This window comes from Pimephales promelas, chromosome 12 (genome assembly GCF_988280905.1).
Source record: "Pimephales promelas chromosome 12, fPimPro1.hap1.1, whole genome shotgun sequence".
NCBI classification, from domain to species: Eukaryota; Metazoa; Chordata; class Actinopteri; order Cypriniformes; family Leuciscidae; genus Pimephales; species Pimephales promelas.
Genome location: NC_142780.1, coordinates 7,149,684 through 7,161,877, shown reverse-complemented (window position 1 = coordinate 7,161,877; position 12,194 = coordinate 7,149,684). Strand labels below are relative to the sequence as shown.

General features: G+C 36.3%; 1 protein-coding gene across 2 annotated transcripts in view; it reads right to left on the bottom strand.

Moving 5' to 3' along the window:
* Nucleotides 1–12,194, bottom strand: part of LOC120465452 (lysophosphatidylcholine acyltransferase 1) — a 62,738-nt gene that overhangs the window by 3,904 nt on the left and 46,640 nt on the right. For both annotated transcript variants that reach the window (XM_039655157.2, XM_089117449.1), the window contains exons 7-13: nucleotides 12,133–12,167; nucleotides 11,852–11,906; nucleotides 7,298–7,380; nucleotides 6,471–6,596; nucleotides 5,314–5,467; nucleotides 4,142–4,240; nucleotides 3,901–4,042 (exon numbers count right to left, since the gene is read on the bottom strand). In XM_039655157.2, coding sequence (XP_039511091.1) covers nucleotides 3,901–4,042; nucleotides 4,142–4,240; nucleotides 5,314–5,467; nucleotides 6,471–6,596; nucleotides 7,298–7,380; nucleotides 11,852–11,906; nucleotides 12,133–12,167 — 694 coding nt within the window. The remainder of the gene's footprint in view (nucleotides 1–3,900; nucleotides 4,043–4,141; nucleotides 4,241–5,313; nucleotides 5,468–6,470; nucleotides 6,597–7,297; nucleotides 7,381–11,851; nucleotides 11,907–12,132; nucleotides 12,168–12,194) is intronic.

Below are 12,194 nucleotides of genomic sequence, written 5' to 3'. Positions count from 1 at the left end.
TTTGGTTTTATTTCAATTGACCCTTCGCACCCCCCTCCCCTTAGTTACTGTTGCTAGGTCGACAAGCCATGGCGCTGTCACACCACACATCGTGTTCTCACCAAAATACATTCCGACAGTGACGTTGTCAGATCGCCTGCCAATGAGTCTCCTGGTGAAGTGTGACTCAATCATGCAGATCTAAACTGACGCGGTAACTACAAGTGTCAAGTCATAACAATAACATCACTAATGAATCATTCCAAGATACAAGGATTAAAGGGATAGTTCACTTTGAAATCAATTTTTGATGCGTTTTAGCTTACCTCAAGGCCATCCAAGTGTCTTTGTTTCGACAGTATTTTCAATTTTTTAGGTCAAATAGTTCTTGTCTGTCAGTCATATAATGGAGGTCAATGGTCACCACCTCAAAGAGCATGCACGGAGAAATCCAAATTAAACATGATTTAATGACTCGTAAATGTAAGTACACATTGATGGCCTAAGACACGAAACGAGCGGTTTCTGTGAGAAAACGAACAGTATTTATATTGTTTTTACCTCTTGTAACTAGGGATGCACCGAATATTCGGCCGCCGAAAATTTTCGGCCGAAAATGGCCCAAAAGTGCATTTTCGGTTTTCGGCCGAAAGACTTTTATCACCGAAACAATACGGCCGAAATGTTGTGATGACGCAAACAGAAACCGCGACCTGCACGTGCTTGTCTGAAGCAACATGTCTGCGGTGTGGACGTATTTCAGTGTATCTGAACCCGCAATGAGACGGAAACCTTGTTTATCCACCTATAAACAATGCGTGCCGCCATGACGACCACTCCGGTTGCGAGCGGGTCAAGAGCGGTGCGCGCGCTGTCTGTGGAGACACGCGCTGCGGAGGCAGGCGAAAGTATAAACAAGGCAGCGCGAGATTATTACGCTCCGTTGTAACTGTTACTATTCCTTGAAACGACAGGGGACGACTCAAGTAACTGTCCTCTAACCATCAGGAATCGGTGAGAAGAAGACAGATAAACACATGACAATGTTTATATTTTTTGTATTTCACCACCAATACAAAAATAATCATGTAAAACCCAGTAAACCCTGAGATTATTACTTGTGACATTACAAAAAAATATGTATATGGGAACATGTAGAACTAAATTAATGCTCTCTTAAATATTTTCTACATTCACTAAAAATGTTTCATTAAGTTTCATGTACATTTGTATTAAACATGGACCATTGTTCATTTAAAAAGGCTTTTTATGCTATTGTATGCTACATTTTTTAAAATGTAACTAATTTAGACCTGCAAACTGGGTGCTGGTGTGATGAGAAGTTTGCACTCGGCTTTGTTTTTGAGAGAACATTTCATTTTAAAATCTTTCTGCAGGCCAGTAGATTATTATTTAGTGTACACATAAGTGGGGTCAAGTTAAACATTTTAGTTTGAATTTTATTTTATACTGTGCATTGTGCTAAATATATATTTGCATAATTTGTAATTGATTTATTCTTTGAAAATGTTATATTAATTTATGCAATTGCAATGCCTTGATTTTAGTAAAGTTTGTACACAGTCATAGCCATAAATGCAATGATACTAATAATTGGCATAATTTCTTTCGGTGTTTCGGTTTTCGGCCTTGGTTTCCTCTTTTTCGGTTTTCGGTTTCGGCCAAGAATTTTCATTTCGGTGCATCCCTACTTGTAACCACAGCCACGTCCAAGTGATCTGAAGACACGGGTGCTTCTATCTGCGCAAGCGCCGAAAAGCGCCGGAAGTGATCTCTTGCACGGTTAAGAAAAAAAAAAAATCAATGTTGTCTGTTGGTATATCCAGGGTTCCTGCACACTTTTTAAAGTAAAATTTAAGGCTTTTTAAGACCTGAAGAAATCAAAATTAATACCATACATTAGGGGTGTGCAATATTGACAAAAATATATCTTTATATTTTCAACGTTTTGTTGATAATAATTAGTTGATATTTTACTGATTGTGTTTTTGCGCTGGTTCCATGGCTGGTTTAGGCCTGCTGTTGACAGCAGACTCACGGAGATATTTATATTTTTCATATTCTATGCAGTGGTCAGTTCACAGCAGTGACAGAAATTATTAATTAATGTGAAATATTTGCCACCTTAAATTGATTTCACCTATTTTCACCTATTTATGTAGATTTTTTTTCCTAAACGTATTTAGAGTTATGCATCACATTTTATGTCAATTATACAGTAATTATACTTATTTATACAATAATATTTAATTGCACAATAATTATACAGTACCACTGTTAGCAGTCAAATTAAATCATTCAATCAAAAATCCATCTTTGCAGTGCAGAGGTGACGCAGAAGCAGCATTAGAAGTGGCATTAATATATACACTGCATTTACAGTTGCATAAATCAAGCTAAAAGTTTTTTTTTAAATCAATATTCAATATTTAAATGTGAAATGATTTCTAATTTTAACGTTTTACTTTTAATATAAAACTAAAACCGCCAGTAGGTGGCGGCAAATCGCTGTCTTAATAAGCGAGTTGAAGGAGTCATTCATTCAACCGATTTGTTCAAACGGAAAAAAAGCAAGTGATTGAATCGTTAAAATTACTCGTTCAAAATGCGGATTTCCTTCAAGAAATCATCGCTGTTTGTTGCACTGAGACTCTGCTACGGTTTCATTTTGAAATTCTAGTCGGCGAAATAAAGGGAAAACAAACAATATCGACAATGTTATGTCTAAAAACTCACAATGTCAATTTATTTTTAGTTTAACCATTGTATAACATAAATATCACACTTGTGCACGGGAAAACAACACTCTTACTGATGTGATATTCTAATATAACATGATATAAATATAAGGCAAAAACTAATTTGGGGACACACCTAAAACCATAGACATAATAAATAACATGTCTATGCCTATAACTGCACACATCACGCAGTGAAAGCACGAGAGACAGATGCGATGTCAGCTCACACTCACAGTGCCTCGTCCATTGTTAAAACAATTAGAATATCATAATAGACATCAATACACATCGCACACCTCTACGCACATAAAGAATTAACTTACGACTTAACTGACATTTGCCAACTTTTTTCTCTCCTCCTCTCCTCTCTCGCGTGCAGGAGACAGACATTATTCTACCGCGAATGTGACGCGAATTGTCACGTGAACAAGCAAATCCACAAAGAAAGATAAATTAATACGTACGCAAATTAGATGGTTTTAATTAGGAAAACATTAAGATATGACGAAGTCGAATTGTCATCTAAAATTTAAGACCTTTCATACGTAAAAATAAGACTTTATAAGACTTTTAATGGCCTTAAATTTTAAATATTTAAGACTTTTAAGGACCCGCGGGAACCCTGATATCGAAATCGTCTTCCATTGCAATTTCCTGTATATCTAAATATGTTTAGATCTTCACAGTGAAGGATAACGCTTCTGAAATCTCTATGTAAACAATGAGTGACGTACACGCGAGAGATGACTTCCAGGGCTTTCCGGCGCTTGCACAGACCAAAGCACCCTCACCCTCAGAGTACTTGGACGTGACTGTGATTACAAGAGCTAAAAGCGATATAAATACTGTTCGTTTTCTCACACAAACCGCTCGTTTCGTGTCTTAGGCCATCAGTGTGTATTTACATTTACGAGTCATAAAATCATGTTTAATTTGGACTTCTCTCTGCATGCTCTTTGAGGTGGTGACCATTGACCTCCATTATATGACTGACAGACAAGAACGGTTTGACCTAAAAATGTCAAAATTGAAACTACTGTGGAAACAAAGACACCTACATCTAGGTAAGCTAAAACATATCAAAAATGAATTTCAAAGTGAACTATCCCTTTAAGAATGCTATCTGAGATTTTCATACAGGAATGAATGGTTTCCTTACCGAAAGTGATTTTGCCAGTGTCCTCTTCATCGATGGCTCTGAACAGACGGCTGACTTTGAGTTTTCCAACGCCCAGCGCCGTCCTCAACACACACATCAGCTCGTTCTCTGTGATCGCACCGTCCTCTTCTGCCTCGAACATCTGAAAGCAATGCATACATCTCATCTCATAGCTGAGCATCACCACTGCATTGATCAATTACTCTCAATAACCTATTTGTTTTTAGGAAAAGTCACACACCTTGAAGGCCAACCTGATGGTGTCAAGTGTTTTTGCAGGCCGACACACCACAGAGAACGCGATCACAAACTCTCGGACATCCACCGAGTTGTCTTCATGCTACTCAGGGAGAGAGAAAAGACGGACCTAATTCATTGAACTGAACATGAGAAACGGCTAATGTATGAAAAGATGGAGGGAACAACAAATCATATGCTAATAAATGTCATGCTAGGCAACGTTAGGTCTGTTGTTTAATACAAATTACTTGCCAGTGATTGAGTTAGTTTAAATACATTAAGGACAGATATATTTAAATTGTGCGTCGAGCATTTACACTGTTTTGAGCATTTCAACTGCATTAAATATTCAAATAAAATGAGAATACAACAAATTGGACCGCAGAAAGTTAGATTTTCATCTTTTGAGTGCACTATTCCACTATCTTTCTTTCATACACACGCAAAGAGCGAGTCTTAATTTTTTTCCAAACAGAATTCAGCTGGATTGTTAATTATATTAGCTTTTCACATTAAACTAAACTAGGGCTGTGCAAAAGTTAATTGCGATTAATCGCATCCAAAATAAAAGTCTGTGTTTACATAGTATATTTGTGTGTGCTGTATATAATTATTTTGTATATATAAATACACACACATGCATGTATATGTTTAAGAAAATGTGTTATTCCTATATAAAATATTTATATAATATAGATTATGTATTTATATATATATATATATACAGAATTTAAGCGCAAATAATTCTTAAATATATACATGCATAGGTATTTATATATACAAAATAATTATATACATCACACTCAAATATATTATGTAAAACAGACTTTTATTTTGGATGCGATTAATCGCAATTAACTTTTGCACAGCCCTAAACTAAACCTTTGAGAACAAGCATCAATCCCTGAATTTGACAAAAATCCAAAGACAGATTTTTTTTTGTTAGTACAGTATTAGTATAAGTAGTATTTAGTGTTGTTTTTGGCGACCTGTTTTAATTGTTTTAAGTTCTGTTTAATATAACAAATGCACTCATACATCGTTGCCACATTTTAGTTTTTTCTATTAATTTAGTTCAGTCGTTGTGCTTTCAAGTCATTTTATGAAGAGAAGCCGAATCGATTTTAGAAAGTGCCATACAGGGTTATATTTAAAAGTCAAAGAACAATATACCTCGTCAAAGAGAGCAAACATGTCTCTGAGTACGTCCGACACGGGCAGGTCAAGGAACTCGGCGAAATCTTCAAGACTCAGTCTCTCGCCCTGGAGTTTATGAGCCCTGTTCCCATAATCCTGCAAGAGCTTCTCCGAGTTCTCACGCTTCAACCTGAGATTTAACATTTACACAGAATCAGCACACAAATGAAGGAGCAAAGCTTATCCGCACAGGTCATCATTATGGGATTTACACACAGTATTTTGGCCAGTATGGTTTCCGTGAATGGGAATCGGAGAATCCAGTCACAAATATGGAATTTACAGTATGATGTGGAATGTGATAGAATTTGGACTAATAAATCAAAAGTAGGGGTTGTACAATTAATCCGTCTAATATGGCAATATGGAGTCGTGCCTGTGAATATTATAGAATATATCATCAGATACACAATCTCAAAGCTCTTAAAAAAAAAAAAATTGAAAAAAAATAAATAAATTGTGAACTACTGCATGATAAAATATTCTTAAATTAAAACTACAATTTTTTTTTTACTTAATTTAAGGAATGCCACAATTTTTCTTCCAAGTTTTCATTTTAACAGTACATTTCTGTTGTGCAGCACATTTGCCAAAAATACGAGGAATTGTTACATTTTCATTTGATTACATTGAAAAAGATTAATTAAATTGTTAAAGCCTTTATTTCATAACCAGTGCTTTGATGATAAATTTGTATTAAATCATAAATTCAAAAAAAATAAACCTTCAATAGCGTTAAACCTTTTACTGTAAAAATAAATAAATAAATAAATAAATGTTAAAATAAATGAAGTTTTATAAATTGAATTGAGTAGAATATTTTTGATGCAATTGAATTAAACAACTGAAACAAAATCCAGAAAAAATTACAAATATTAAATGTAACAAAAAAAATTTAAATAAAGTTTAATTTTGTATATTTATTTTATTAATTTTTTTTTATTTTAGTTTGATTTTAATGAATTAGACATGCTTTTTGATTACTACAATTTCAGTTAACAGAATTTACTCAAAATAAATAAATAAAATCTGAGATAAATTTAAACGGATTTCATAGGACCCTAAAAATGACATTTTTGTTAAAAACTTTGAATAATTATTTTGTTTGTTGTCAGTGCTGTAATGAGACTCACCCCAGACTCCGGACCAGTTTAGCAAACTCCAGCAGACACGTGTCCACGGGCAGCTTGATCTGACCCTCAGCCATGGCTAGCTGACAGTCTTCAAACGAGTAGTCTGTCACGGGGACCTGCAGGGCCCTTCACACACAACACATCTTTGTTACACACCCGCTATCATTTCATTCAGGGACAAATTATGCTCTTCAGATCCAGAAGAAACCACAAAATAGGTGAATCTCACAAAACCTGTAATAAACATGTCACATTTCTTCCCTATGTACAAAGTAAAAATATTATATATATATATATAAGAATATAAAATATATATATTAGATTTTTATTTAAGCAGTATAAATTAAGGTATTACCACCATCGTACATAAATACTGAAGTTTTTAATATTAAATCTTTGTTTTGTCCTTAAATGTTATATTAAAAGAATGTAATAATTATTTAAATGATGCAACAAACTGTATATTATTTAAATACCATTTAAGACATTTATTTTAACACCATTAATGTATGAATTTATTTGATTTGGGCTAATTATTTATATTCTTTATACTATAATTGAAATAGCGAGATTCTTCCATTAAGGCCCGATTACAACTAAATGAAAAAAAATAAATATATATATATATCAAATAAAACTATATATATATATATATATATTTGCATAAACTTGTGTACAGGTCACATAATTCAAAAGGCTACAACAGGTTATCTAACTTTAATTTACAAGCATTTATGTTTATACAGAAAACATTATCTTGCGATCACACTCCCCAACAAGTTGACACTCCAGACATTGATGGACAGCGAGGAAAGCTCAGATCTTACTTTGCCATCAAGCTGCGCACATTGTGAGCGAAGAGCGCTGGATTATTCTTCTCCTCCTCTGAGGGCGAGTATATGGGCAGATACTGAGAGAAAGGAATAGAAAACCAGTCAGCAGTTTCCTGGAAACACGTCTATGCAAATCCAGGTCAAGTGAAGTCCAGGCTCAGAGACGCAGCCCAAACATGTTCACGACAAGCTTCACTTCCAGCACGATTCAAGCTCCGGAGTGCGAGACGGAAAACGAGGTCGCTCCCATAATGACAGTGGAAGAATTTACATGCATCACCTCGTCCCTTAAACTGTACCACTCTAATTAAAGCCTCTTTACCACATTCATGGCTGCTTTGTGAAAATGGGAGAATTTGCAGGACTCTCAACTGAATAATCAATAAGGAAGACAAAAACCATCAGTTTAATAAAAAAGAAAAGAAAAAAAAGTTTTCTGAACTGTTTTCTGTAGTTAAGTTTTCTATACTGAAGCTGTACTGAACTGTGACTTTAAAACCAAGATACAGGTACGTACCAGACAGACAGACAGATAATTCAGACACCTTCAACATTTCTCACAGTTTAGAAAATGCTAATAAAATATGACAAGAACAATATGACTGTTGATATTTCATTGGTTTTGGCCATTTTTCTGTTAGGCCGGAAAAACACTGGCTGTGTGGCGTGAGCGTGGCGTGAGTGTGGCGTTTCTGTTGCGTATCACCTGCGGTGGCTGCGTCGCGTTTTCTGTGTCTTTGTACACTTGAAATGTGTCTGACATTGAGGGACTGTCTACATTTTGATTAGCAGTGTGTTGCTCTTGCCTTTACGACGACAATTTCAACTGTTATCACACCTTCCAAAATCTGAAAAATAGGGAAGTGTGCTGTCTGTTTATTTCAATAACATTTACAAATTTTGTGTAGCTTTAAAGAGCCAATATCTCTGGTGCTGGACGAAAACAGAATTTATTAACGTGTTGCCTGCTGTGGTTGTTTTAAAGGGGTGATGAACTGAGAAATCAAATTTTCCTTGAGCTTTTGACATCTAATGCTACGTTCACACCGGACGAGAATCGCGCGTCAAATTCGCGCCTGACACGTCTAGTTTGACGCTTGACCACTTTGTGTTAATTCGCGTGTCAAGAGCGAAACTGGCGCGCGTAAAAACAAAAGTTTGAAGCGAAAATTACGCGTGTGACGCGCGTCAGAATCGAAATCCGTTGGCGGCCATTGTTTTTATGTCGACCGAGCATTCATCTAGCAAGAGTTACTGCTCTTTATTTACTCTGGAGAGCAGAACAGCGGCGTGGGGATCATCGTCGCCGTATTTTGTGTCCACCGGACCCTTCTGAGGGGAACCGTTTGGCGAGTTTCACCATTTGCTCGCTCCAGGAGCTGCGCTGGATGACGGCCGCTGTCAGCGGTACTTCCGCCTGTCACGCTTCCAGTTTGATGACATCTTGTCCCGCATCGGAGCGAGGATCACCCTCGCCCTCATCCATCTAATCTAGCTGTCATTTATTTTTGTTTTGATGATAAACAGAGCCAGCCTTCAAAAGTTATTAACCTGTCCTGTGATTTTTTTTCTCTCTCTCACGTCCAGACACGAATTTATGCACATATATGTTGATTGTCTTTACAACATAATTCTATTTCAAATAATCTAGCTATGGAATGAATAACATTCAATACAAAATGAACATGTCTCGTATATAGAAATAATGTTTTAAGTGATAAAACATTTGCTTTGTTGTGCATAATCCCACCATGCATTTAGTCATATTAACAAAATAATTTATTGAAGCATCCAGACACTTCACCACGTGAGCAAGCAGCTAAGCTCCTGATTGGTTAACGCGGTGCGAATTCACGCCAAAGTTCAGATTTTTCAACTCGGGCGGCAGACGCGAATTCGCGTCAAACGCGTGAATGCACAAATGGCACTGAATCATTCGCGCGTAACGCGCCAGACGCTCAATTCGCGCCATTCGCGCGAACGAGGCGTATTCGCGTCTTCCGCGCCACGCTCCACGCCTCATTCGCGCCGTAGGAATTTTTCACGGCCGTAAAGCGTCTTTGCATTGACTTAACATTGAAATCATTCGCGCCTGATGCCCTATTCGCGTCCGGTGTGAACGTAGCATAAGAGGTCATCATATTAAAAAAATATCCTGTAAGTTTCAGAACTGAAAACATCCTTGTAAGTCCAATAAAAGCTTTTATTGACACCAGCCTCAGCAAACGACTCATTTTTAAAAGTGGGGAACTATGACGTCAAAGAGGATAAAACACCACCCCCGCAGAAGAAGATCAACTCCTACTTCAACACGGCCGGATTAGCCCCGCCCACCGATTCGCGCATTACACACATAGCTAAATAACATAGACTCCTACCTCGTGATGAAAAACCGGATCGAGCTACCGAGCAATACAAATATTGTGCAATGCCTGGTTGTGGAAGAAGACGTTGCATATGCTTCCTCAGGATTCCAATAGGACTGCATGGATAAACTTTATTTTTAATGACGTTCCAGCTGATGAGGTAAAACCGTCTGTTCGCTTAATTTCACTGAGGATTGTTATGTAAACAAGAGTGGATTTGCAGACCGATTAAGAGTAAAGAACGGTGCTGTGCCGTCTATATTGGATCCAACAGGAATTGTGCAACACACAGACTCTGGGTCGAATCATTCCGGTTGCCGTTTTTCCACATTTTCAAAACAATTTTCCCCACGTACACCGACGAGGTGAGTTGAGACTCATTATAATATGCAAAATTGTTATCCACTCACAGCAGTGGGCGTTTACTTCCAAGTCTTCAGTGCGAGACGCCCATAAAAACCGAGCGTTTCTGAGCTGGGCTTAAAACTAGGGTAGAAAATAGCCTATTACTTATTCATTTTGATGTTTTTGAATGCAAAAACCAAGCGAACGTCATAAGTTCACCTTACAATATAACAATATAGACAATATAGACAACTAGTGTTGTCAAAAAACTCGGTACTTCGGTACCAAGTCGGTACTAAAAAAAAAAAAAAGTTACGGTACCAGCTTTTCTAGGTACCGAATACCAGGTTAATCCAGTTCTAGACGCGCTGTCTGAAAGGTGCACAGTTGCGTCCTGATAACGCTGATATGGCTCTCTCTCTCTGAATCCACTTGTTGACACGAAAGGAGGAAAGAGCCACATATGGAAATATTTTGGATTAGGCTAATGTCACGTTGCCATAAGAGGCCGATTACATGCAAATTCCCAATTTAAAATATAGGCGCGAGGCAAGCGCGCTCATAATAAAAACTCGTTGCATAGCAACGACAGACGCCGCGTGAGAGCAAGCGCTTTGGAAAGAATAAGCACGCGCAAAAATATAAAAAAAAAAAAAAACGCGCGATATGTGAACGGCCTCTAAAGTGCTTTCGGGGTAGTTTTACGAGTACATGAGCACAATAGTATCCAACCGACACCAGAGTACTGGTATTAGAATCGATGCATCCCTATTTATGTCATTTAATGTCAGTACCAGTTCTAGGCATATTCTTGCCTTTATAACTCAGCAGTTTTACAAAATTAAATATGAATGCAGTTTTAGATTAAATAAAAGTACAGTCAAATCAAATAAAACATGTTTTTTCTCCTGTAGCCTATAGTTTGGTAATGCTACAGTAAGATACCATTTATCAACATTAGCTACTTCACATCAACACATTGAGTGAACAATATATTTTTACAACATTAATTAATGTTTGCAAATGTTATTTAATAGAAACACTTGATTGTTCATGTTTGTTCACTTCATTAATTGTGCATTAAATAAACGTTAACGGATTAGAACTTTACAAACTTTAAAAATGTGTTAGTGTATACTATTGTTTATTTTAGGTCATTTTATCTAATTTTTTTCTAAAGTGTTTATAATACAAATGTACAGTTTCCATACTTGTAACCGTGATAAACACTTAAATATATGTAAATTTAAACTAAGCTTTGGTACCGAAATTGAGAACCGTGAATTGAGAGCCGTACAGAGAACCGTGAATTTTTACTGGTATTGGTACCGAATACTGAAATTTTGGTACCGTGACAACACTATAGACAACAATATAATAAAATTTAAAAAGCCAGTTCATGACCCCTTTAATTCACATGCTTTCTAAAAATATGAAAGTTTTTGGTTTAATATACAAGAAAGTCAGTTAATTAATTTCATGTTGTTTTATATTTTATTTGTTCATTATTTACTTTGTTGTATTTAAGTTGGACTTTTTGACTAATTATCAATAGCTATCTGCATGATGCCTGCTACCTTTGGGCTCAGTGATGTTGAATTTAAATGACATATTTTAAAATAATTACATAAAATAATTACATAATGACAATTTTAAAAAATTAAAAAAAAACATGTTACATTGTGATGTATCTGGAAGGGACTAAACAACAAAGAATTTGGATCAGCTGAAAGGCAGAATGCATGTGTTTTTATTTAGTTAGACATTATATATATTTTATTAAGATAGACATTATATAACAGTTTCAGGTTAGAGAGAGAGAGAGAGAGAGACTCACCTCAATCTGAAACTCATTATGAAATTGGCACAGAGTCAACCACAGGATCTTAAATCTGCAAAAGAACAAGTTTACACTTAGGAGACGTTTCTCAATGTTTAACATTTTATTAATTTCTCTTCTTTATAACAATGTTTTTTTCTAGAGTTCTGCATTTCAGTCTGGTGTCGGTCCTTTGGTAGTGCAGATCCAGCTCGACCATTCATTTCCATACAGTACTGCAGCTATGAAGGATGATAACAGGTTCAATAAAAACCTCTGATATGAAATATGGCACTTACGCTCCAGGCCCCTGCCACGTCCAGGTAATAGTGTCCTGTCATGGGGAAAAAAACACATTAAT